This window comes from Copadichromis virginalis, linkage group LG5 (assembly GCF_057382275.1).
Source record: "Copadichromis virginalis isolate Kocher_CV1m ecotype Utaka linkage group LG5, C_Virginalis_male_GT1.1, whole genome shotgun sequence".
Lineage (NCBI taxonomy): Eukaryota > Metazoa > Chordata > Actinopteri > Cichliformes > Cichlidae > Copadichromis > Copadichromis virginalis.
The window spans coordinates 8214452-8242116 of NC_140622.1; the positions used below are offsets into that span (position 1 = coordinate 8214452).

At 40.2% G+C, this 27665-nt stretch overlaps 2 protein-coding genes across 3 annotated transcripts in view; both read right to left on the bottom strand.

The window, feature by feature from the left end:
- Positions 1-22: 22 nt before the first annotated feature.
- fbxo2 (F-box protein 2) lies at positions 23-5139 on the bottom strand. 2 transcript variants are annotated; one of them, XM_085455713.1, is made up of 7 exons: positions 5010-5139; positions 3991-4056; positions 3029-3155; positions 2297-2389; positions 2077-2215; positions 1264-1330; positions 495-559 (listed from the first exon to the last, which is right to left on the bottom strand). In XM_085455713.1, the coding sequence occupies exons 2-6, from the start codon at positions 4025-4027 to the stop codon at positions 1289-1291; spliced, it is 438 nt and encodes a 145-aa protein (XP_085311839.1). In that variant the 5' UTR covers positions 4028-4056; positions 5010-5139; the 3' UTR covers positions 495-559; positions 1264-1288. The 2 variants fall into 2 exon arrangements, with proteins under 2 accessions (XP_085311838.1, XP_085311839.1); XM_085455712.1 differs by lacking the exon at positions 1264-1330 and having other exon boundaries at positions 23-559; positions 5010-5136.
- A 2036-nt stretch (positions 5140-7175) lies between these two features.
- LOC146708861 (integrin alpha-5-like) overlaps positions 7176-27665 on the bottom strand; it is a 52351-nt gene continuing 31861 nt past the window's right edge. The window contains exons 19-30 of the mRNA XM_085455717.1: positions 24658-24725; positions 20108-20258; positions 19486-19578; positions 19116-19195; positions 16312-16392; positions 16116-16221; positions 13760-13918; positions 13555-13662; positions 9777-9890; positions 9240-9341; positions 9002-9124; positions 7176-8458 (exon numbers count right to left, since the gene is read on the bottom strand). Coding sequence (XP_085311843.1) covers positions 8375-8458; positions 9002-9124; positions 9240-9341; positions 9777-9890; positions 13555-13662; positions 13760-13918; positions 16116-16221; positions 16312-16392; positions 19116-19195; positions 19486-19578; positions 20108-20258; positions 24658-24725 — 1269 coding nt within the window. The 3' untranslated portion in view covers positions 7176-8374. The remainder of the gene's footprint in view (positions 8459-9001; positions 9125-9239; positions 9342-9776; positions 9891-13554; positions 13663-13759; positions 13919-16115; positions 16222-16311; positions 16393-19115; positions 19196-19485; positions 19579-20107; positions 20259-24657; positions 24726-27665) is intronic.

Consider the following 27665-nt stretch of genomic DNA (forward strand, 5'->3'; position numbering starts at 1 on the left):
TTATAAATGAGGACAAGTCATAATCCATTGAATTCTTTATTAACTTTTTGGTTATATCCTAATTATAATTCCAGGTTAACTGATAAAATGTGGTCACTTTCAGAACCCCACTCATCAAGTCAGTCCCTTAGTTCAACCCACAGTGTAGTTCCACAGAGGTAGTAGTTAACAGATTATGTAGTAGATAATAACTGGTGCAGGCAGCAGTTTAAGGATTTTCAGGTTAGTAAAGCCAAGATGACACGATGGTAGGGTTTTGTTGTGTCATTTTACAAATGTGAAGCAGTGTTTTCACAGCATGAAAAGCAAAATGCAGGATAAGGCAAAGCTGGCCATCAATCGAAAGCTCTGACAATAATGTTCTAGTTCTTTATTCTCCACCTTTCACTATTATGTGGTTCCCTTTTTCTGTTGTCAGTGCTGCTTAAACCTCAATAGTAACGGAGCTTCCAGTGACACGGACTCCAAACCAGCCATCCCAGAACTTAGTGTCTTGTCCTCCATGTTCAAAGGAAATGAAACGCATCCCAGGGCCATAGTCAGAAAACGTGTGGTTAACCTGCAGTACAGACAGAAAACCACTGTGAGCTGTAATGCAGGATACAGAGCACTGTGTTTGTCACACATTTATAAGAATCTGATTTTTAACTGAACCCTCTGTAGAACCTGGGACCATTTCGTGGCCTTTGCGTTTTTTAATTCCACGCCATTTCCACTGTGTTTAATGGAGTATAGCCAAATTTTCAAACATGTATTTTTTTTCCCATTTTATTTTAAAATTTCAGTCTGAGTTTTTTAAATGAGCTTAAATGGCTGAATAAAAGGCATACATCCACTATCGAACCTCGTGGCCGATTTCTGCCCCTTGAAACCCATTATAAACGCTATTTTTCACTGCAAATTAATTACGGTCAAAGGGATCGTCGATGTTTTTAAGTTTCATTTTCATTTTTGAGGAGGCCTTAGAGTTGTAATTTTTTTTATTTGTCCACCGGGTGGCGCCCTTGCTTCACATTTGACCCCGGGCTGGAAAACAGCGGGCTGCTTAGACAGACCTGCGGGGAAAGAAGCCTGATTCCCGGCGTGCAGCAGCGGCTTCGCCCGCTGATCGGGCGGGACCATTTTCGGTCCCTAGGACCGTGAGAGGGTGCTTTTTTTTTTTAGTCAACAGGAAATTATGTATTTGCTGTCACGTGGTATCGGACGTGTGTGCTGGAAAAAGCAGTCCCCGGTCATCGTGCCCCGGTCATCGTCGCGACTTACCCCGGGAAGATGCACTTTTTTCGGCCTAGAGGAGCAGCATTTGCCGCCTGGAGACCATTTTCTGGTCCTGAAAAAAAAAATAAAAGGCGATCGAAATGACTGTTGGTGCCAATCTTTAGTCCATCTAAAGGCCTAATTATAATAACAATTGAATATTACCTCAAATGTTTTTTTTGGAAAATATTCAAGTTTTATGTTTTTTGGGGCAAAAAAAGCAGTGCGCTCATGTGACGAAACCGGGATATAAAGGGTTAAAATCCGCGAAATGTAATTAAAACTTGACATGAATATTTCAAGGAGAAGTAGGTCTAAAAGATTGGCTAATTTAAAGTGGAATAAAATATTAATATATAAATTTTTTATAGCACTTTTTTGGGCGTGGTCGATTAGGACCGATAGTGTATGCATTTTATGAAATGCGCTCCTGCAAAAAAAAATAAAAGTGGATCGAAATGAATGTTGGTGCCAATCTTTGGTCCATCTAAAGGCCTAATTATAATAACAAACAAATATTACTTCAAATGTTTTTTTTGGAAAATATTTAGTTTTTTTGTTTTTTGGGGCTAAAAAAACAGGGCGCTCATGTAATAAAACTGGGATTTAAAGGGTTAAAACAATGAAAATATAATTAAAACTTGACATGGATATTTTAAGCAGAAGTAGTTTTAAAAGATTGACTAATTTAAAGTAGAAAAAAATATTGATATATAACATTTTTAGAGCACTTTTGGGGCGGGACAATTTTTGGTCCCGAGGTTCACGAAAGGATGGGATTTTGAGGTTCTACCAACAGTTAAAGGGGCTTTCAAAAACCTCTTTCCATGAGCAGTCATCACAGTCGGGGTCCAGAGTCACCGAATCTGGTCTGAACTCCTGTATGACTTCGTGGCTCTCATCTAGCAGACACACGGTCATCTGGTAGGTGCAGCCACAGTCCGTCCTCCCACAGTACCTGCAGGATGAGCTTCCCTTTAATCACTGAGTCTGTTCTCTGACACAAAGGAAATAACGTGTCTGTTCAGACGTGTCCTACCAGTCTTGTACTGTGACAGGAGGCTGTGCATCCAGCTGTTCAGATGAGAATCCCTCTGCCAGCAGGTCAATCACCTGCCTCTTCAGACACAGCCTGGGACACACAGGATATATTTGCAAACTGAACTAATTTTGGGAAGAAAACAAAAAAAGCATTCTGCCACATATATGATGTTTAAATTGAACTTAATATGTTTCATGTGAATAACAAAGTTGTAGTTTAGTAAAACCTTATGCATGTACATATGTTGTTGAGACAGACTCAATAATACTGTTAGAACTATGCGCTGTATTATAGAGTATCATAACTATCTGTCCAAACATTTTAACGTCTTATGGGGCGATCGTGGCTCAAGAGTTGGGAGTTCGCCTTGTAATCGGAAGGTTGCCGGTTCGAGCCCGACTTGGACAGTCTCAGTCTCATTGTGTCCTTGGGCAAGACACTTCACCCGTTGCCTACTGGTGGTGGTCAGAGGGCCCAGTGGCGCCAGTGTCCGGCAGCCTTGCTTCTGTCAGTGCGCCCCAGGGTGGCTGTGGCTACAATGTAGCTGCCATCACCGGTGTGTGAATGTGTGGATGACTGGTTGTGTAAAGTGCTTTGGGGTCCTTAGGGACTAGTAAAAGCGCTATACAAATACTTACCATTTAAACCTTTTCCAGTGACCCTAAAAGAAGCCTGACAGAATGTAGTGATGTGACCAATACTCATATGTTGTATGTGATAACTACTCACTCAAAGGAGGTTGCAAAGTATTTAGTCACTCCTTCACTGCAAAAGTCATGACCACAGTCTCCCGGCATGTCCTCCACCTTCCACTGGCTCCCACCATTCTCTATCAGCTCCCAGAATTTCAGCTCATCTGGGAGGGAAATCCACAGTCTCAAGCTTCCAGTCACAGTATTATGTTTCGTTTTGTTTTGTTTTTTACATGAGCTTTATTGGGTCAAATACAAGAGCACAATTAGTTGCATTTGAGTGCTGGCCAGCACGAAACGGCCTCAAAAACAAGACCAGAACTAATAGTTTTTAAAAAGAAATCTAATTTAGTCTTGATCTGGTGAGTAACTTGTTAGCTATGCAACTTCTGTTATGAAATAGTTATGAGTAAGTTATGAGAAACAAAAGTGAACAAAGCTGACAGCTGTTCTCAGTGTCACATCCTAAAATATCACGGTAAAAGGCAGAAATCATTAGCAAGTTATTGAACACACTCGACGGCAAACCAGTCAGATACCCCCCCTCAGAACTTGGTGAAGACCAAAAGCAGAGCCAAGAAGAAAAGTGGACACTGGACTACCATTCACCGGGTGCCTAGAAACATGTTTCTAAATGAATAACACTACTTCTTGTGTGTATGTCTCCTGTTCGTTATTGTTTCTCCCTGTGCCCCATTTCCAGTCTACCCAAAGCATCTTGTGCTCCCTCTTTCGGATCAGTGGCCTCCCCGTGAACCTCCTTATGTGTGCACTGCTCCCTGTCTCATCTTTGACTGCTTGGATTCTGCCTTGCTTTGTAACTTTGGAGGTATCCTGTATCCTACACTAGGCTCTTGTGTACATGTAAGGTTCATACAAGAGGTAAGCTCTGCAAAAAGTAAAAGTTATAAACAAAATGTCAAAACTACTACTTTAAAAAGCATCTGATGAAATGCTCATCATGCTCTCTAATCCACTGAGGGAAAAATAATATCTTACCTTCTCCGCTGGGGTTCTTCAGCAGGTTTCTGGCCATGATTACAGCTCACTCAGAGAAGGCACGACCTGCACAGGAAAAACAGGAAATTGCTACTTGGACCAGTATTACAATTTAAACCAGATCCTTCATGTAGGTATTGGCTTAGCTGCAGGAGAGGTACTCATACAGGTCTCTTCTATATTACACAGTAGTGTGCTGGAACAGTAGTGTGTGTGTGTGTCATGCCAGCTGGAAGACTGCTGAACTCCACTCAATGGGGAACGTCCAATAAGGCAAAGGCTTGTGCTCGGGAAGCACATGTAAATAAACATCCAAGGAGAATCATAGTGACTTTGGGACTCTTAGTGGTCACATGGTGCTAGAGTTTCCTTTACAGCAAAAGGCTGTTTTAAATTGACTGAAATCTTTGTGACATTTGGTGCAATCAATGATCAGCATATGTGGTTTAGGTGGGCTCAGGAGCATATGAGGTGAGACCTATAGTCTCAAAAACATCCCAACCCAAACACTAATACCCTGTCTGCTGACTCACAGCACAGCAGAGAGGGTGAAAGCCTCACGCTTTACATGCTGAATAGGAGGCATCACAGAGGATCAAGCAGTCATCAGACAGACATCAGTCAGCAGGAAAACAACCAGGGATAGCAACACTTTTAAACTCTAGCAGCTCGAATACAGTGTATGTACAGTGCCTGGTCATTAGCTTTCTCTTTATATGCCTGGTGTTTGTGTGCTTCAGCACTGGTACCAACAATGTTTTTTAAGATGAGCTAATCATTTTTGCATTAAGGCCCAAAACGATAACTTGTCATTTTAGTCTCACAGAGTTTTGTGCATCAGACACTGTGCAAGATACTGGATCTGCATTTTGCTGTTCACTGAGACTGAGAAAAAACTACTGAGTCATTTCCCCCTGCAAAGCATAACAGCTACATGACACGCATGCTAATGACATGCTCTGCTTTAAATAAAACACTGAGCTAAATGCATAAAGCAGCATATTGTGTATGTTACTCACAGACAAGAAGGTGGCCAGGTGCAGTCTTTTGTTTCCTCTGGCTGTTTCTCTGCCTGCACTTGAGTTCCTCTGCAGAGTTGCACCCCCACAATAGAGAGGCTTTTATAGACTGTGACGCACACACACACACACACACACACACACGAGAAGGAGTGAGAGCGAAGAGAGGAGGAGGAGAGACACAGAACACTCTGGTTGGAGGCAGGGTGCATCCATCCAGCATAACTCAGCAGAACACACATGGACTCAGCACAAATGTCAGAGGAAACACTTCAACAGCAGCTGTGGGAGAAAAGCATTCAGTAAGTCACGTTGCATATACTAATAGGGTCACTTTAGTTGATCGTGAGGTTTTATGTAGCATTCAAATACAAGAAGAGCCAAACAATAACCAAGAAAGTTAAGAAATAACAAGAATTAAATACCAAACTTTGCGAATTAGTTAAAATCAGAAAATGATCTATGACATATGAAAGGACACCAGATTGTAGAAGGTAAGTTATTCCAGAAGTGAACAGACCCAGTGAAAATAAACTCAAAACCAGGAAACACATCTTAAACTGATGGGAAAGGGGACCAAGTAGAATTTGCCATACAGTAACATGCATTACAATCAAACAGCTGACTTATAGACCGGCTGATAGAGCAGTACACCAGGACTCTAAGCTGTAACACCAGGCAGACTGACCTGAGTGGGACTGTACAAGACTAATGGTCCACTCATAACATCCATTGGGAACTCACTGGGACTGTGGAGTCCAGCTGCAGTCACCATCAAGTGGACAATATAACAGGGTGATGCAGCACATGTCCGTGCTGCTGTTCTGCATAGGCCTCACACATCACACATAAAATATCTGTCCAAAATATTGTCTAGTGGACCTTTCCTCGTGCCTGGGCCTTAGTTTTGAGTAGATATTAAATATTTTATCAATCTTGACTTCACGCATCTTTTATGCTGTCAATGTGTAGCACAGTCCTCTGCAGCGGCAGCAAGGTTGTGGATGGCAGTAACATATATCACCTGCAGAGGGAGATGTGGTATCATATGATGGTTCTGCCAAAAACCAAAAGCGAGCTTATGCCCTTAATGTAAAACACTTGTTCACATGTTAGACAAAGATTTGCTCTGTGGTTTGTCTGATGAGCACTCCCAGGAAAAGTGTGTGACTTATGATGGAAACACAACTTAGATGACTGGTAAGTTTTTAATTTAAACGAAAGTAAACGAACCAAACAATATTAATGAAGCCGGTGTTCTGACAAAACGTCCTGCTTTGGCAAAACGTCCTATTGTAAGTAGTTTATGCACATTTCTGCTGTCACAGAGTCATTCCAGCACAAATGTAAGTAGGTATGACGGTTTGCCACTTAATTTTAGCTGTTAAAGTATGCTTGTACGTCACATTTACAAAGGTAGGACGGTTTGGCACTTAATTGTACCCATCAGAGTATGTTAGTAGCTTATATTCACATAGGTAGGATGGTTCGCCACTGAATTTCGTGTTGTGCGCATGCGTAGAAACAACGGGTAGGATGGATTCCCAGAACACCCTGCACCATCATGGCCCATTTTGTCAAAGCTGTAGGGCTAAATAGATCATAAAAAAGTAATAGCGTATCAACTTCTTATTTTATTTACAAACTTAAATCAGTCATACACCCAAACTAAGGGACGGTCATACCCACAAGCCACCAAGGAATTACTGGTGACACACTTTAACAGCAGAGTCGTTAAATTATTCTTATCTTGCAAGCTTGTTCGGCGATTTAAAAATAATAATTTTAGAAATTATTTTTGCTTCTTAGCATTTTGACAGCACATTTTGATGTAGTTTACGCCTTTTGATGTAATGTAATGTAAAATGTAAAGCCTACCTTTGCTGTGTTTTTACTGCAGTTGCTCCTTTGGTTTACAAAGGGTCTTATCTTCAATAACATCAGATGGGAAATGTGTCCATATGTCTTCTGGTCCTCCCAAGTGTTGACATTTTGTCCCATTTTCATGAGAAAATGTGAGGGTCTAAACTTACTGCACAAGGATATTACTCCTGATCAGAAGGATATTACTTCTAATTGGATCACTTCCAAACTTTCATCTTGCTTTTATTGGTTGATGAAAGCATCAATACATTTCATCACAGTTTTTGTCCTCCGTGTCCCAGGTGTAAACTATAAGAAAGTCTAAAATACTCTGCAAATAAAAACAGCACTTCAGGGATTTATGATGCAGTGCTGGATTGAATTATTTTTATTCTAAAAATACAAAAGAAATCATTATTTGATAATTTAATGGAAAATAAAGGGAGTAATTATAAATCAATGTTTCTAAATGAGTAGCTTTTTCTTGTGTGTGGTGGTGTCAAAAATGGAGTTTAAGTTGGAGGACTTCACGTTCAGTCCAACTAAAGAAAAGGTGAATAGACGTCAGAAGAATGACCGATTACATATAGCATTTTTTTCCATGTGCCAGTGCCCCTAAATGCAAAAAGAAAGAAAGAAAGAAAAGAAAAATAGCTGAAGGAGCTCTTGGGGATTAAGTTGGGTGAAAGGGGTTTAATTTGGTGAGCAGGTTCCTGCAGAAGAAGTTGAGCGAGGTGATGTTGCTGGTGTTCCTACTCCACTGCAAAATCTCCTTCCTCGAGCAGGCAGCTCCTACAACAGTGCTAACCAGCTCCCTACCAGGCAGCCCAATCTAGCTGTAAAAGGCTGATCATAGCTTCTTGTGTGGGTATACAAAATTAGGCTTTATTCTGTGCCACAACATCAATATAACACAATGAATACATTACATCATACACAAAGTACCTCCCAATATGGGAGAGAAAAATTCAAGTTAAACATTGCAGATTTGGCACGTTGCTTTTTTGATTTTTTCTTCCTGTGGACAGTACAGTACAACATTCAACAATCAATAGGAAATCATTGTGCCATAAATAACAAGTGGTTTAGGCATCATTCATAAGCAGGACTTTTCAAAATCATCAACACCAAGCTTACAAACATGGCTTGAATCACACTTTTTTTGCATTCATGAACTACCGACGTTTTGGTGCCTTTTGTTGGATGTCCATTTGTTTCTTTATTGTCAATGCAGGAGTATAATATGACAGGATGAGCTTCTAGAAAAGTCTCTGACTGCACAGAGGAATGTCCAACAAACAGCAGTGCATATCCAACTGCGTGACCCCTGTAATGTTTTAGTGCAGCACCAGACATTTTTATCTTCCAGTGATACAGCACCCATAATTGTCCCTTCATGAATGGGTGGCCTGCTTATAATTAGGAATTTCCGTTATTTTTTTGGGAATGCGACAATACTTCCAGTTCTTTGGAACAGCTGCAGGTGGAGGCTCCGTTCAGATCTAAGCTTCAGAGGACGCCTGGGGTTTGAGTTTGGCCTTTTCCATGGTCGTACCGTATGGGTCTGATCTTTTAAAGAAGCCCATCTAAAGCAAAGGATGAAGGGATTAGATGCAAAACAATAATAACGTGTGAGCTTCACAACTGATACGTGTAAAAAAATACACTGTTCCCTGATAACTTACCCAAAATGCAACTCACAACTCTTAAAGAATAGTCACTTTTACAATATCTGGTCAATCCACAAACACTATCTAATGACAGCCATACTGATTTTTCTACAACACATTGTTTTTCTTGCTTCTGTAATGGTTTTTGTTGGGTTTTTGTTCCCGCAGTAACAACTGAAAGACAATCTTACAATTTCCGTGTCCTGCAAGCACAGCTTTAGTTCAGATCACAGCTTTCAGCAGTTATAAGTAAACAAACTGACTAAAGAAACAAAAATCTGTTTTTGGGGTCTTTGGCTCAGGCTGTAACTCAGTAGAGCAGAAAAGCCCGAAGGTTAGTGCTGTCAATCTCATATTTATCAAGAATATTACAAAAACTGCAATGTGTAACAACCAAGTTATTCCAGAGCTGTTTTTCTGTGATCATGCTAAAAGTAGGGTATTTGAACACCTTGTTACCTTGTAAAGTAAGTATATGAGCAAGGCCAGCAACAGCAACCCAGCTAGAACAGCCAGGATGATGATCCACACAGGAACCGAGTACTGACTGTTGGGTTTATTCCACATCACAGCAGTCGCCACCTGAACAACAGGAAACCGCAGAACTGATCCACCGTGCACTGATTTTCATTTGTAAATGAAAAATCTAAAGAGCTTGTGAAATTGTAAAAACACAGAAAAAAGCTGTTGATGTTACCTTTTTGGATCCTGATGGCTTTAATGTGGGAGAAACAGAATACGGCATCCTGTCCACGCTGAAGTGAACGGAGCACTCCAGCGTGTACTGCTTATAGGCTCGCTGTGGACGATCGATAAACAAAAGTTTAATGAGGAAACTTTTTTGTATCTAAGGAAAATCAAAAGCCTCTGTGATTTCTGCGAAATCAGTTTCGTACTATTTCTTTAAATATTAGTTTATCGTTCCATACATCATCTACTCTGTACTGTGGGTTATAGTAGGCTCAAAATTTAATTATAAAATGTCACAATTAACAGTAGAAAGCCTATTAAGTTCATTAGGAAAACTGTTAGGTATGAATAATGATCTAATGTGGATGAGACACACTGTCTGTTTTTGTCGGTCGACAGAGGGCAGCATGAGCACAGACTCCTGCAGGTTCTCGCCTTCATCCGCTCTAGTCTGTTCCTTAGTTGAGTTTCTTCTTCTCAAACTTGAAAGACATGACTGACACTACAGAGCAGTAATGCAGAGTTCAAAGACCTGTAGTCTCACCTCCATGAACGTTTCAGCCCAGACTCTTGATCGTACAGTCAGGATGACACTTCGTCCTCTCTGCAGCAGCCCCACATTACACTGCAGCTGCCAGCACTCCACTGTACTGCATGTCTACAGAGGGACAGAGCAGGCACAGCACATTCCAGTTAACCATTCACCGTCATTTCTTTCATTACTAATGACTAATTACTGCCCTCACAACAGCAATTTAAACAAAAAAAAACCATGCAAGGATTTTTCTACTACATGATGCATTTGCATACATGTGCTTTACTTTCCTTAGTTTGATAAAAAGTTTTCCATTTGTCAATTTCACTGTTAAGCGTTAATTCTCACAGCCTCAGGGACTGAGAAGCCTGCAAAAGTCTTTTAAACGTTCCTGATTTGTAGGATGATTTGTTGAGTGTACTTCCGTACTTTGTGAGCTTTGGCACTTCAATGCATCATCTGGCAGTCAATATTCGGAGTGGCAGTGACTCTAAGCTCAAGACAAATTTCCTGTAAGAACTATACAGAAACAGCCCCATCTTCGATATAGAAGAGAATACCTCACATGCTGTGATATAACTGCATAACCATAAACCCTAGCAGTCGTTTTTGTAGCAATATAAACACATGGATAAACAGAGATTATGTTTCTTTGTATTATGCTTAGCATTAGTATTGTCAGTTATTATGACTTTGAATTAAGCTAAAATGTTGAAACATGTTCTAAAAATAAGACGGGTCCTCTGGAAAGGCTCACACAGTTAAATGGTTTTGGCAGCACAGTGACAGAGTAAGAGCAGATTACAGTGCAGTGATGATATAAGATGTCAAAGTCACCGGTGCTCTATACAGAGTTGATATGAACCAGTTTGAGCGCCAAGAAAACTTCATTCAAAATCCCACTGACTAAAAACTGAACTTCATTCTTTGGATATAATCAAAAGAAGATTGCTGGCAATTCACATGCCTCTGTTCTCAGATCCCCACAGCACACACTGAAACTCCTGTGATGTGTGTAAATGAGTAAAGTCGTGTATTGAACAAAGTAATGTTGTTGTTTATTTAATATTTCAGCTTTCAGTTTAACCCTGTGAGGTGTAAGTCATTGTCAGTGAAACCCCAGCCCTAAACCCAAACCCTATATATTTTTAAAAAGCCAAGAGGGTCTAAAGTGTCCCTTTGAAATCAACAATTACCAACTGAGTAGGGTTCACATCGTGAATACAGCCTGTCCTAACCCTACCTACACCAACAAGATGTGCCTCCCATAAGCCCCAAAAGAGAGAAATCCATAAATGATTCCAGGGGTCATGAACGGTTCATATGTGTAGAAATATGATATATAACCAACAGTGTTGGTGTGTTTTATGATTATGAATGAACCACACTGTCTGGGTTTCTAGTTTCCTCATGGAAGCGTTAGTCTCCCTGTGCCTGTCCATGAAGCCAGATAACACACACCAATTAGTTAAACTGCAGGAATGTCTTAAAGACATAAAGACCTGGATGGCCGCTAACTTTCTGCTTCTTAATTCAGATCAAACTGAGGTTATTGTACTCGGCCCTGAAAAGCTTAGAAATATGGTATCTAACCAGATTCTTACTCTGCATGGCATTACCTTGGCCTCCAGTAACGCTGTGAGGAACCTTGGAGTCGTTTTTGACCAGGACATGTCCTTCAACGCACATATTAAACAAATATGTAAGACTGCTTTCTTCCATTTGTGCATCATCTCTAAAATGAGAAATATCCTGTCTCAGAGTGACGCTGAAAAACTAGTTCATGCATTTATTACTTCCAGGCTGGACGACTGTAATTCATTATTATCAGGATGTCCAAAAAACTCACTGAAAAGCCTTCAGCTAATCCAAAATGCTGCAGCAAGAGTGCTGACAGGGACTAGAAAGAGAGAGCAGATTTCTCCTGTTTTGGCTTCCCTTCATTGGCTTCCTGTTAAGTCCAGAATTGAATTCAAAATCCTGCTCCTCACATACAAGGTCTTAAATAATCAGGCCCCATCTTGTCTTAATGACCTTGTAGTACCATATCACCCTATTAGAGCACTTCGCTCTCGCTCTGCAGGCCTACTTGTTGTTCCTAGAGTACTTAAATGTAGAATGGGAGGCAGAGCCTTCAGTTTTCAGGCCCCTCTTCTGTGGAACCAGCTTCCAGTTTGGATTTGGGAGACAGACACTATCTCTACTTTCAAGATTAGGCTTAAAACTTTCCTTTTTGCTAAAGCATATAGTTAGGGCTGGACCAGGTGACCCTGAATCCTCCCTTAGTTATGCTGCAATAGACGTAAGGCTGCCAGGGGATTCCCATGATGCATTGAGTTTTTCCTTTCCAGTCACCTTTCTCACTCACTATGTATTAACAGACCTCTCTGCATTGAATCATATCTGTTATTAACCTCTGTCTCTCTTCCACAGCATGTCTTTTATCCTGTCTTCCTTCTCTCACCCCAACCAATCACAGCAGATGGCCCCGCCCCTCCCTGAGCCTGGTTCTGCTGGAGGTTTCTTCCTGTTAAAAGGGAGTTTTTCCTTCCCACTGTCGCCAAAGTGCTGCTCATAGGGGGTCATATGATTGTTGGGTTTTTCTCTGTATCTATGAAGCGCCTTGAGGCGACTTATGTTGTGATTTGGCGCTATATAAATAAAATTGAATTGAATTGAATTGCCTACAACAATCGTGCATTGCATGGCAGACTGTGTGATATGTTGGAAACAAAACTAGTGACTGTCACATACCACAGCAAGTCACTGAAGCTACAAGTTATCAAAATTAAAGCTTTTTATCTCTTAAAAATAACCCAACAATGCACATGTACAGTATTCTGCAGCCCTAACTTTCTTCTGGGAGTGTGTAACTGTTGTTCACACTGACCTGTGAACTTCTATTAAGTTAGCACCAATTCATTAATACTAAAAATACTTTAGTTTTTAGAATTCCCACTGTGCAGCACGGTTTATTCGAAACATTTCTGTGTGCTAAGGTTGTTTGGTTTCATCCGAGTGCCATTAGAGATGAGCTGTCAAATGTCAGCCGCACAAAAATAACTCAGTAAATCACAAACGTAATTAACTTCTTCTCACAAACAATTACAGCAAGCAGCTGTCGATGTTGACCAGAGCTCATCATCTTTATTTCCATTTCCTCTGTTGAAACAAACAATCGAATCAGAACAAGAAAAGGCAGAGCTACTCCTTTCTGCAGTCTCATTTGCATCTTTTGGTTTCAGTGCATTGCATACATGTGTAAATACCACTGAACACTACAGTAAACACAGTCCCGTAGAAACTCAGAGAGACTCGACACCCAACAAAAGAGCTTTTGTTTTAAAGTGTTTGGGATCTGCAAGCTAATCTCGCCACTACTCTCCACCCACGTGTCAGACACTGAGGACAGAGACAAACATGACCCGTGTCTTTAAGGGACACATGACGTCCACTGATGAGGAGCAAATGTTGTCACAAGGTTGCAGAAGAAGGAATAAAGTTGGATATTCAGTTTAAACTTGAATTTAGCTAGGTTTGCTACGAACTTACCCTGCTGTGTGTGTTTGTGCTAAGCTAGGCTATACATAGGTTATGGTGCTACAGTGAAGGTTTGGCATGAAGTGCACAGAGATGTCAGACTCTGCTTAGCTCCTGATGGCTTTAAGCTGAGTTAGCTGCAGCTAGAATCTGTAATCAAGCATTTCCATTCATTAATCAAAGAACAGTACATGTTCTCTGTAAAACTCCTTCACAGGTTGAATTTCTATATTCTGTAATGTCTCACCAGGTTTCCTTGTTCAGCCAGAGGATCTCTGTGGACGTCCCTCTTCTGGATGCGGTGCTCAACATTGGACTTCAGTGATGCTGGACCCTCTACTGCCCCAGGCTGAAGCTGTAAACATAAATACATTAGGAGTCATTAGCAAACACAAGCCAGTGTTCACAGTCAAGAATAGACTAACAACAAAGGTGTAAGTGTGTGTCCTCACCTTAAGTTTCAGTGCATTTAAGGTTGTTTTGGAGAAGCAGCTGAGTGGACCCTCAGTGACCACCTCCAGAGGGTAGAGCAGCCAGTGACCATGAGCCTTCAGGGGACATTTCACCACTAAAGATGTCTGGCTCACCACACTGGGACCGTTATTCACCAACTGAGAAAGAGTTTAACATGTTATACTGTGTCTTCTTTTAGTACACTGTACATTGTGTACTGCACTTTACAAACAAACTCCCTTGCATTGTGATTTTAGTAAAAGGAAACACAAGTCCTACGCGTGAAATGACATTAGCAATGTTTGACTGTATCAAGCGCGCCAGCACAGCCATCCACGTCATGATAGTCTTGAGAGCTTAATAAAAGAAGCCGACTGGACTGGTTTGTGAACGTTTCACCTCTCTTCAGTTCTAAAACAAGTGGTCCAGTTGTTCAACAGATGTAGCCCGGATAAAATGAACCGGCTTTTTCCTTTCCATGGATCACGTCATCCAGTTCACTTTTGTCCTGGTTGTTCAAAAGAAGAAATGAACAAGACAAACTGGAGGTTTGATCTAGATTTTTTTTAAAAACCCAAAAACTATTGGATTATCTGATCTTATCCAATCAGGTAATCCTGTTTTCCCTTTGAACAGGTTTCAGGATCCGTTCTGACTGGATTTATCCTACCAGATTACTTGTGAACAAACGCACCCAGGTTATTATCCACTAGTGGAGGAGACCCACTTTGAAACCCCTTGTAGCCACATTTTTAAGGAAAAGAAGACTATCGCACATCTTAGTTAAGACCGACGCATCTCAATATTACCAGCTGACAAGGGGAGGTGCAGTGCTGTTCTCAATTCATCTGATTATCACTCCAAAATGACCACACTTTTCAACAATTTAAGGAGTGTGGTAATATTTTACAGCAACACTTATGAGTTCTTAATGTAAGACACAAGCAGCTACTAGATGAAAGACATGAATTGCATACAACAGCTTAAAAGGGAAAAAGCTACTGACCACCATACATACTGATGCCTACACCGAGATGTTACACCCTGCATATGCATGACTTTCTTCTTGTATCTGCTTATGGGGGTCTCATAAGTGTTAGTGTCACTGAGGAGTGTGGTAATTTTGCAGTGATAATCAGTTGACGATTGATGCTTCGGTCTTTACACAGGAATGTTACTCAGGACGCCTCCTTTTTCTGGATGGTGACGTTAGAAGGAGGAATTCCCTCACTAGAGTTTAATCACCTGCCAGTTTGTTTTAGAACTGAACTCCTCAGATCTTCACAGATCTGAAAAAGTCCAGGATCTTTCAGGCTCTCAAGTTTGAAGATTTGCAACTTTTTGTAATGACACATAATAGTAAAAATAAAACAAAATGAAGAATAAGATCATTTAAAACACATAAACATACAGAAAGAGCATAAGAAAAACTAATGATTATGGCTTATGAACAGCTCCCTATTTACCTTGTAGAACAACCTTAAGCAGTATTAACTTTTAGTCTCTCACATAGCTGTGGAGGCATTTTGACCCACTCTTCTTTACGTTGCTGGAGGTTTACAGGCTTTGGTTTATGCACAGCAGTTCATTCAGGTTGGGGTCTGGATTTTGTCTCAGCCATTGCAACACCTTGATTCTTTTTTCAACTACTCTATTGTAGATTTGCTGCTATGCTTGTTATCATTTTCCTGTTGTTGATCTGTCTGTTAGGCAGATGGCCTGAGATTTTATTCTGGAATATTTATACAGAGGAGTTCATGCCTGACTTGGTGACTCCAATATTCCAAAAAACAAGCCCAAATCATCAACCCTCCACCACCGTGTTTGACATCTGGTCTGAGGTATTTTCCAAATATGCCACTGCGCATTATGGCAAAATGTCACCACCTTGTTTCAGAAGTCTTTTGGTTCGTTTAGATGCAACATTACAAAACTGTAACCATTCTATTTTCTTGCTGGAGAGAAGAGACAATTTGTTTTTTAAAAGACGTTCAGTCTTTTCCTAATTGTACTGTCATGAATTTCAATATTTAACATGCTAACTGAGGCCTGTAGAGTCTGAGATGCAGCTCTTGGACAGTCATTCCTGTGAACACTGGCACCTATGTGTACTTTTTTTGTAACCACAGCTGACGTTTTAAGCCTCAGAAGATAATGTTAGCTTCTTTTTCACAGTGCAAAATGTTTTAGTGAAATAGCCGAGCTCCTATTTTACACGACTATTAATTTAAGCTCACCAACACTACTATACTCACATTAAAAGTTGGTGAATATTTTGAATGTATTACTCTTCTATGTTTCAGTGTGCAAACGTGATAGGACTAGCTTCTTGTGTATCGTAGATGTTATTTTTACCTCGAAGACCTGCTGAAGCTCAGGGCCGATCTCCTGCTCCTCCCCCAGACCCTGTCGCACAGTCCAGTTGGGAGGAGGAAAGATGACTTTGTCTGGCCGAGAAACACTGCAAACGGCACAGTCACACTTTTATCTTGGCAAGAATGAAGGTTAAGAAAAATGATGTCATAGTTATGTGTCTAAAGTGAAGCCTCACCCCTGGAGAATGATGTCAGCCATGGCAGAGACCTTCAGCTCATAAAACACCACTTCGCTCTCAGAGTTATTTGCATTTTTACTAGAACAAACCACAAAAACGTAATGTTACTGAAACAGCCCTGATCACCTGATCAAGAAGCATTAAACAGCTTTACAAACCTGAATTTTGTAGACTTTTAGTGAAGCGAGCTGAGAAGTTATTAAACATATATATATATATATATATATATATATATATATATATAAAACTAACTTTGCAAATGCTACCAAAAAACCCTACAAGATAAAATGAATCAAAATATTTGGATAACACAGTAGGAACATGTATTTTCACATGAGGTATTATTTAACCAGTGGGAGTTTAAGTTATTTTGCACGCTAATAGAGACTTCCATCTGCCACTGAAGGTGCTCAAGAACTTCTACTCCTGCACCATCGAGAGCGTCCTGACGTCAAACATCTGCACCTGGTTTGGGAACAGCACCAATCAGGACAGACGAGATCTGCAAAGGGTGGTGCGCTCGGCAGAACGCATCATTCAATCAGAGCTCCCTGACCTGCTGCCCATCTACACCAAGCGGTGCAAGTCCAAAGCTAGGAAGATTATGATGGACCTCTCCCATCCCAACAATGGACTCTTCTCACTGTTGAGGTCTGGGAAGCGCTTCCGCTCCCTTAAGGCCAAAACAGAGAGAATGAGGAGGAGCTTCTTCCCCCAGGCTATTCGGGGCCTGAACCAGGTGTAGGACTGGACTCTCCCAAACACGTCACTATAAGACTGGACTCTCACACACGTCACCACACGCACCACCACACATTTCCTATAATCCTATAATTCCTATAATTTATAATCCTTATCTTTATAATCTCTTCTGCTATTTGCACATTCTTTACTGTAAATTCCTAAGTTAATTTGTAAATTTTTGTAGTAAATTGTAAATATTGTAAAACTTTTCTTCTGTCATTTAATGGTCGGGCATTGCATTGCACAGCTACAAGCATTTCACCCCCATGTCATACTGTGTATGGTTGTGTGTGTGTGACAAATAAAATTTGAATTTGAATTTAATATTCAAACACACAACATAAAGACCCCACATTAGTAGATGCATTGCTGGTTTGGAGGAAGTAATTACTGAAGTTATTACAGAAAGTTCAATCAGAGAGAATGAGTCTAAATAAATATCAGTAGTACTGGAAGTAGCTGCTCATTATGAATCTTTTTTTTTCTTTAATGGTTAAAATTTTACTTGTGAACAAAGTCATTTTAATTCAGATTCAAAGAGTATTTGGCTCAACGAAGCTCTGACTAAATAAACCTGGGGTTGTTCTTGTTTTCAGCACTGAATCAGTGACAAATCGTAAGATGTTCTAACTTTACAAAAGGTGTTTTCTAGTTGCTGGAGAAAATCTTGTTCACTTTCCACAGAAATAGAGCAACAAACTCTTTTTCCAAGCTAAAAAAAAAGATCTTTTAAATTAGCAGGATGCCATTTCCTCTCCAGCTTACAGGTTAACTGCTTTAAGGTACGCGTTGCTGAGTATTTCTCATATGGAGGCCTTTATTTTTAGAGGAGCCAGAGTATCCAGGTCACTTTCCAGGTCCACAGTCCCTTTTTTTGGTAGGATGAGTAACATTTTTTTCTTGGCGTTCTTCCTCTTGTCTCAATGAAGCGTGTTTTGTCAATTTCAGTTTGTTCAGGTTAAGAATTTCCAAACTTAGTACAACTTTCAGTTTGGAAGACTAGATGTGGATCACCATCACCTTCTCAACATCAAAATGTTTGCTGGTGTGATATCACTACAATGCAGCCACATTAACCGCGGTTCAGTCAGGATCACTAAAACAGGCTGTTTCCATCTGCAGCAACTTAAATGCTACTCAAAAAATGAAGGGATCACTTAACTCAGACATCAAGTCTTCATGAATGAAATATTCAGGTTGAAAGTCTTTATTGACACATTGTGTAATTTGTTTTGGTTTCAATGGAAATCCAAATTTCAACCCTTCCAAAAAAATCCTAGGAAGAACAGAGCAGGCATCGTGACAGCAGCCTGTTAAAGGGGAGTTTTTCCTTCCCACTGTCGCCAAAGTGCTTGCTCATAGGGGGTCATATGACTGTTGGGTTTTCTCTGTATGTATTATTGTAGGGTCCACCTTACAATATAAAGCATCTTGAGGTGACTGATGTTGTGCTGTATAAATAAAACTGAACTGAATAGATCAAGGAGCTGGGGTTGAGGTGCAGCAACGTTGAAAGCAGCTAAAGCAGCCTAATAGCATGCCCTATATGGGATTTACCATGTGTAGAAAGAAGTCAGCTGGTGTGGACTGGCAATGACATCAGCTGAGGTTGACTTCAGCATGAGTTAGCACTAGTAGTATGTATGTTTAACTGCTCTGTTATTTCCTGAGGGGTTTCAGATGGATGTGCATATTTGATTTGGCACAGATTTTACACTGGATACCATTCCCAGCATAACCCTCCTATTTATCTGAGCTTCAGAGCAGCACTAAGAGTACACTAATCCCTGAAGTGGCTTTGTGACTCCTGTTCGTCCTACCAGAATCAAACCGAGGATCATTATGCAAATGTGTTAACCACTACACCACAGAATCACAATAACAGTGATGATTACAGATTTACTTGGTTGCCCTAAAGAATTTTTTGTTAAAAAAAACTGTATGTAGCTTATAATAAGAATTAAGAGAATACTTTGGATTAAAATCTGCTCCACTGGTATGCAGTTGCCAAAGATACCCCATCCCACTTGAACTGGAATCCCTAAAAAGTGGCCTACCTTCGTATCTGGAGCTCAAACTGAACAGTATTGTAAGTATCACTGAGTCTGGGGATGGTGAAGCGAAGACCGGCCCACAGCTACAAAAACAGCCACAGAAAATTCACGCAGTTATTTCAGGGAACATGAGAAAGGAAATAAATGTGTTAAATAGAGTCTGGGTTCTTTTTCTTAGAGACGCCCACTTTGGAAACAAGGAATGAAAACTCTTTCAACACAAAAGCAATGTTTATCAGGTTTTATCAGGTCGGTGAGAAAACATGTCGAGTTTGCTTATGTATGAATTAGGCAAGTCAACTTGGCTTAATTGTACTGAGACACAAAGAGTGGGAAAGGCCAAAAATAACATGTGGGTCTTATTGGCTCTTACACTGGTACCAGACTTCATGGGGTTTCCCAGATCACACACGAGATAGCGGGTCTGGTTTTCTGCCTCGTAGCTGCAGGTCAGCTGAGTCAAGCTCTGGAAAGGACACAAAGAAATAAAACTCCATCATGTATTTAACTTTATTAAGTGTACTGCTGTAAAAGCTAAAGAGCTGTTGTCTTGATGCATGCTCAGCTATCCAGGTAAGGAAAGAAGATTCATCTGGACGTAGCGTTTTCAGTGTGAGAAACGTTTCGTCACTCAGCCAAGTGACTTCTTCAGTCTCACGAGTTGTTAGAATAATAAATCAAAACTCTGACTAGAGTTAGAGTGTGACTCTACCAACCAGCTGCATTTCAGGGCTTTCAAAAAATGTATTCAAAACGTAGTAAGTGTATTCACGTTCTTTCACGGCTTTAACTCAACAAGGAGGGCGTCAGGTTGAGAAAACTCTTTTAGCGTAACATTACGATGGCAAAGTGACCTTTGACTTTATGCAAAGTCAAAATAATTTCCACATTTTATTTGCATTAAAGCATTTTTATGCATAATTATCATTTGAATGAAAAAACACGGTGCTTCTGACCGTGATACTTAAACCTCCTTTTAAACGCCACCGACTCACCACGTTGTTGCGTGCTATCCCGCTGTAGTCAGCCTCTGGGGGAAGCGCCACATAGAGCTCAGCCTCGTACGCACCTCCCTCTCCCTCGTTCCTGGCATTGAAGGTCAGGCTCACGGAGTTTTCGCCTCCCAAGTAAACCTCTGTCTTGTCACTGGGCAAAGAGAAGCGCAACATCATCACTACGTTTTCACTGAGCCTTACCTTTTTGAAAGCTGTTGAAAGCTGTTAAAAGAACAGTTTATGCAGACTTCCTGTTGCACATAAAACCATAAGTTCCATGTAACACTGAGAATTGAATCGATTTATCAGAGAAAAACAGTTTTTGAACCAGATTTTTATTTTTTATTAACCTAAAGTGATATACTATAACCAACCGTAACCAAAGTACCCATCATCAACAATGACTCCAACCCTAAACTAGTGCTGTCAGGCTAACATTGAAAACACTCTTCTCCAAAACACAGGGACTGGGTTGGGTCATTACCAGTGATGAGACGTCAGGGTCAGAAGGTTAATATATCACAATCCTAATGATTACGTAATGCACAAAAAGTGTCTGATTGTGCAAGAGTTACACAGTCAACAAACAATCATTTGCAGTCTGCTTTAAGCCACACGATTAAAATAAGCACTATAATCTCCCTCCTGTAGATCTGTTCTGTTCTTCAGCAGCCCCTGAGGAAGCTACTCATCTGTGACTCTTTAGCTGCTTAATTCTCCACAGTGTTTCTCACTCATGTTCGGTTCTGCCAATCGAAGTTTTCAAAGGTTTTTCAAGAGCAGCAAGACTGAACAAAAACAGCCAAAGCAAAACAAAGAGCTGAAAGCAGCAACACTAAGTAAAGTCGGGATTCAGCGTTACAGGCTAAGCTCATTGATGTGAATGTGAATATGCCAAAAATTATCAGTACTTGATGTATTATTTTGTGATGCTGCCACTGAAAGTTGAAACTCTTAATAGAATCTAAATGTAAATTATTTTTTTAAATGACCTGGGGGGTCAGAGTACCTTTTGACTGCACTTTCATAGGTTTTACAGCTTTCCCTACTGATACAGACCACCCCACACCATTCATACTACAAGTAATTAAGTAATATATGAATAATTAAATTCATCAAAACCTCCTGTTTTATTAACTATCTACTACAGAAATGTTTTTTTAATATATAAAAAAATATATATATATTCAAAGTGAAAAGAAATCAGTGAATTCACAAGAACTTTCTGTTTTATAAATTCAGGACAGTCTCGGGAATGAGCTACCAAAACTTCTTCTGTAATTTGACATATTTATTTTTTTTAATAAAAGCCCAGCATGTCATAGTAATAGATTACAGCAGCATTTCTTTATCATGCGGAGAAACTGAGATGTACTGTTGAAATTATCACAGGGATTTAAAATTAAGATCAAAGTGGGCTGTGTGTGGTCCACAGTGAATTTGACATGCCTTTTTTAAATACACAGATATCATATATGATAGATGATTGTATAATAATGCCATCTTACCATAGTATAGTGAAGTCCTAAGTACATCCTTATACAGCCACTTGCATGGTGTCAGACTCATTTTCTGGCTTTTGGTTCCCTTGACTGTCACAGGCCATTTATTATTCCGTCTTGAAAAGCTAGTTTATTTACTGTAATCAAAATGACTGAAAACAGCAGCTTTCACACACAGCTTCTACGCCAGCAGAGTTCACTTTTCCTTCATTTCCAGATCTATGTCAAGTCACTGGGTGCAGGACATGACCAACGTGGCCCAAAAGAAGGTAAAACGTAATGAAAAGCAGGGACATAAAGTCTTTCCACACAATGAATCTTTGTTTCAGTCTGTCCCCAAAGGCCATTTTCTCCGACATATCATGTCATGAGTGACATGGGAAATGACCCAAATCTGATCACTGTGATTTGTCTCAGGAAACCGACCCCCACCTTATTCTTCGACTTCATAGTGACACCCCTGTGTGCAAACACATTTTCAGAGAAGTGATAAATCCACTCGACACCCTTCAACTCTGGCCCTCCCCCATCAGCTACACTTGGCAGTAGTAAATTCACGTTTCTATTGAGCAGGAAAGGAAGAAAGGAGCGTGGCTGAAGGTTGGAACCGGGGTTCATCTTTCACTCCATTCCCCCCCGCCCCCAAAAAAGGGGTCTGGACACAGTGACCCCAAACTAGGTAAGACGACACCCAGATGATTTTAATTAACCTTGGGCAAATTTAGCAAATGCAGAGGAAGCAACTCTGATCCCACAAACAGCAGACTCTCACCGATGCCAGGAATGGGCAGGAATCAGCAGCTCACAGCTGACACGTTATACTACACTGACTTCGCTGGGAAAAATATAACAGTGGATCATGAAGCTCATAAAAGCATAATTAAAGCCAGAGGATACAACTAAAACACCAGCGACAGACCTTTAGGTTATGAATCTTAAACATCCCACTGTTTGCAAATTCTTGGCAAAGAAGGGAAATCGCTGTGTGCAACAGTCAGTGAAGGGAAACTGTGTTTTAGTGGAAGTGCTGAATCATTCCAAGTTTGGTCCTGTGGCAGCTCCAAATGCAGATCTTTGACTTTTCATGGGAAACTTTTAGCACTGATTGTATTTCTACAGCTAAGAGAAATCACATGGCCATGTAATGCAAAACAGTCCACATATCAGAGCTGGCAGGCTGGGAGGAGAAAGTCTGGAGTGTGTGTTCGCTTTGTGAATGGGCTGAGGCACAGCCAACTATCTGGCTGGAGCCTATTCAGCAACAAGGATTCAGGATTAATATACAATGATATGTTATTGTGCCAAGAGCTAGGAGTCTAGATCTTTACCCCAGTGCACGCATGTTCTGAGCTGTAAACAACCTCCTATTCTTCCTCAGTGAGGGAGAGGGGGATGTGATCATGTCTGACAGCGAAAAAGACTGACAAGCTGGAGTTCGTGAAACATGTAAGCTCATTCAGTTCTGCAGTGGATCCAGATCACGTTCTTTAACCCTCCGAGGTCTGAGTCATCGATGACACTAACCTGCCTAACCTGAACCCTGCATGGTTTTATATGTAAATATATACTGATTGTGCCGGGTTAGGGTTGAGCTCAGGTTTAGGGTCATCGCCAAGATACCCAGACCTCAGATACTGGTGGAGGATTCACTCTGTGTGTATCAGGCTTATATCTTCATATGTTTTTCCTTAACTTCTTTAAATAAATGACTATTTTATAAAGAACTATAGAATTAGAATTATAGAAATTCAACCCAGACCCTAATCTGCATCAAAATATGTTGTTTTTTTAAATTTTACAAAATTATTTTTCCCCAAGTCTTGACAATCAGGAAACAGAGAAACAAACAAAGAAATGATTCTAAGTGAAACACTTTCTGAAAAACGTAGGGAGGGTCAGGGTTAGGGTGTTAGGGTTATCACCTGTGACGAGTAAGACCTCAGAGTTAATTGATGGCTAAAGTCTTTATTTTATGTTTTGCTAAGAATTTGTGATTTCATTAGATAAATAACTTCGAAATTTGCATGAAGTTTAATTCTGTTACCACTTTTTTTCCTGTGTGTCCAGTTATTTAGTACTTAGTAACATAAAACCAGAGGACCTCCATTCCACGTTTTCTGTCTTTCTACACTGAAACTTTCAAAGTAAATAAAATAAAATAATTCAAACAAATATAACTGTTGAGCTTTTAACATGCACCAAACAACCAATCTATGGCTTGGTTATCATTTAAGTCACAGGTTAAAATGACGGTTTGTCAGCAACAGTGTTACTTTTTAAATGAAGACTGAAACATTTAGGCGTTACAGTCTTCCTATTAATAGATTTCCATTTGGGGATTTATTTCAGATGAGTCAAAGTAAAAGAAAAACGGGTGGAACCACATCTACACCTGTCCCAAACCCTTCGCCAATAACAGGGGTTTTTCTTCTTTGCTCGTTTGCTTGCTGGGAATTGTGTGACTGTATAAATGGATATTGCTATTATAGTTTTGTTCATGTAAAACAGTTTAAAAAGAAACAAGCCTTTAAAACTGCAGTATTTATATGTATTTAGTTCATATGCAAACTAGTCATGATACTACAGAAAATGAGCAAATGATCATTTTCCCCAAGTTCACTATTTTAGCATCTTTCAGCTCCTTGTTTTGGTTTTAAGGCCTGAAAACTGTGTCGAATTCTATGATTCACTCTCACCACTCTTATCTACTTTGTATTACGTTACAACTGGAAGTGTTTTATTCTTTGCTTAATTCCCATCGCCGCATGGATAGTGTTAGTAAGTTAACATAACGGAGCTAAAAGACGAGTGAATGCTGGATTTGCATTAGCTACGCAGCCAGGAGCAAGATTACTAACAGCTTAGCAATATTGACTTCATCAAATGACAACATGTCGACTTCTGTTGGTCTTCCTGGCTGCAAAAAGTCGAAGCTTTTCTTGGAATAATTAGAATTGTTGTTGCGTGAGGGACAAAACTATGGCAGTTTAGCTTCAGGTGGCTAGCAGTTTTAACTTGTGTTTATTGGATCAGGTGGTTTCCTCTCACCCATAAACAGCCAGCTTTAGATCTGGGACACAGATGTTGTCATCTCCACAATCGAGCTGAATCTGGGCCTGAAAAAAAAAGACCGAGATAAATGGAATAAATAGGAGCAGTAAGTTAGATTTGGTTCCTTGTAAAATCAAAAGGTACAGGGAGAGAAAAGCTCTGGAGGAAGTGGGTGTTGACAGAAGCCAGAACAACAGATTTGTGATTTAATGAAAGGATAAGAGAGGATACAGACTATACATATCCTCTATATACACACAAAAAACTGTAACAATATTTGCATCTACCAGATGCTGGGAAGTTGTGAGAAAACATGACCCTTTAATGTCTGCAGAGTAAAAGTAATACGTGCCTTACACGTATGTGGGAAGGAAGAAAAGGGAGAAAATATGGTGGTGGAAGGTTTAAGAGAATCAAAGGATAGTAATTCCATCTTAACAAGTATTACATTTTTGTGGGAAAGTCTTTTTCAAAAACAGAGAAAAGCTCATATTTTAAAGGCAGTAGGGATTAATCTGCCCTTTAGTCTTACGTGACAGATGACCACAGTACAAGATAAATGTTATTTGATTTAGAAGTATAGTTTTTCTTTAACGTGCCCTTGAGCGTTTTGCTTTATTCCCTCCTTTCTCCCTTTTTTCTGTCTTCTCTTCTCTGTTCTTCCTTGTAGCTTTACTGTCATCGTAGCTGTGGCATGTCTCTCCAACATATGGGAATCATTAGATTCCCAAAGAATGCAACAGAGAGCAAAGAATCAGCCTGGCAATGGTTAACAGTGTCTCAGTGGAGATCCCTGCTTCAAGTTCCTAGTTTTACATTTATTTAGGACCCAAGATGCTATCGGCCATTTAATAACAAACATGCTTGAGTCTAAATGCTATGCAGGTATACACTGTACACTTCTAAGCGTGAAGTCTCTTCCTGTTAAAACTCGCCCACAGTCACCTGTGTTTGCTAATATGAGTTCATTTCGACCGGCACTGGATTTATGTGCACAGACATAGAATTGGAGGATGGATGCAGAGCATAACAGAACTTCCCCTTCATCTGTTTTGGTTTCAGCTGTAATAAAATTTAGCCAAGACCATGTAGTCAAAGTTCTTCCCATCTGCAGTATTTTATACTTGGCAGCATGGCTCTGCTCTGGGAGATTCCTGACTCAATGACAACAGATATGACACTGATAGAGGAGAAGCTGAGGTGGAGGTGGGTGGTAAAGCAGCTTGCAGATGTGCAGAACATTACAATGGCAAAGTGACCTTTGACCTTATGCAACTCAGTTCTTATGTGGGTAAGAACTGAGTTTAACTGAGCTGCTGTAATTATAGTTGCCTAAAATAAGTTACCATCCACGTGCATTGATAAAATTCATTCATGTAGTCCATCCATCCATTTGCTTTGGCTTATCCAGGTTGCAGAAGCCTAAGCAGACACCTCCCTCACATTCTGATAGTCTACACTCTTTGAGATCTTTGAGTTTGGCCACTTACAACTAAACACAGCTGCTTGACGGCCCAGTACTATATTGCGATTCTTTATTGTTTTCTACATAAGTACTCTGGGCCAGCCTTATATACTGGGAGTCATGAGAGGTAAGACGTAGGGTCAGAGAATTAGGTCAATATCAGCCAACATGTGTGAATGTGGTTAAAAAAAAGAGTGGAATCATTGTCTGATTTGGCCTGTTGACTGTTTGTGTTGGTGAGTGCAGTGCTGCTTATGGGGCGTCGCTGTGACTGCACCACTGAGAATAACATGCTCTGTGATACACTTACTAAGATCAAGTGATGAGCTCTAACCTATAATCTCTTCCTTCTAAAAACTCTTCATCTGTCGTTCACTTTCATCTCTTGATCCTCACAAATGTAAAGCATGTTTCCCTCCAGATCTTAAAGGAGCAGGCTATTCTACTGCCATCAACTTCATGTTACAGTGAAAACTCCAAACAGCATCACAATTAGATCTGGCATAAGTTCAGTTTCAAAACAATTTACTGGAAATTAATGACATGTGTCATAACCATTGACCCAAGCGACATTATACAAAAGAGAAGATCTTAACCTCCTGAAGTCCTCATCGTCAACAACCCTAACCTTAACGCTCATCCCAGATAAAAAGTTTTTATGAAATTCATTTCCCAAGTCTTGGTAATCAAGGACAAAGAGATATAATCATTTTCACAAACACTGTTTTTCTCCAAAATATAGGGTTAGGCTTAGACCTCAGAGGGCTAAAACTATATGCCGTCAACCCTTCTTTAAATGCAAATACAATATACATGTTTCATTTTTTGAACTGCAAGACCTTTAAGAGCACATCAACAGCTTGGAAATGTACTGAAGAGACACATTCATCTGGACCCAAACACAAAGTCTCATAATGGTTTGGATAGAAGGTCTTTCCAGCTACGACAGCAGACGAGAGACTAATTCTGCTCCAATGGACGTCTGACTCTTTCCCCAACACAAAAACAATGATGATAAAATGAACTCATTAACTGGACTAGTCATTGACAGCTCAGCAGACTGTGTCATTCTCACTAAACATTGTAATATAACAAAGCAATTACAGAACAGAAATTAATTAACTGGATATTAGTGAAAAGCCATTAATACAGTGAATAATGAGCTCTGACATCATTTCAATTTTCTGCAGTATCCCTGTAGTTGCTGGTGTGGTTGTTGTGGGCTATTGTACTGTCACCACACCCAGCAATGTTCTAACGTGAAATGCATGGCAACATCACTGAAGCATTATCAAGTTTATCAATGGCCTTTACGCTCTGATTAAGTGTCCTGTAGTCCTGCAGTTTACTATATATAAGCCTGTCTGGACGCAGTAAAAAGCAGTGAAACTGATTTTGTCTAGAAAGGCGTAGCAGCAAATCTGTCCACAGCATTAGTGTCTATGGGTACACAGCTCATGGCAATTACTGACAGCTGACTGAGGAAATTTTCACTGGTGCTAATTTGGCATTATGTGAACACAGAGAGTGAAAATAACAG

Bases quoted from the DNA above. Each gene is read 5' to 3' on its own strand.
- fbxo2 (XM_085455712.1), bottom strand. From the start codon at position 4,027: ATGGCCAGAAACCTGCTGAAGAACCCCAGCGGAGAAG. The intron at 3,156-3,990 runs GTAAGATATTAT...TTTCCCTCCCAG, and splicing joins GAAGAACCCCAGCGGAGAAG to ATGAGCTGAAATTCTGGGAG. The intron at 2,216-2,296 runs GTAGGACACGTC...CTCATCCTGCAG, and splicing joins CCTGTCACAGTACAAGACTG to GTACTGTGGGAGGACGGACT.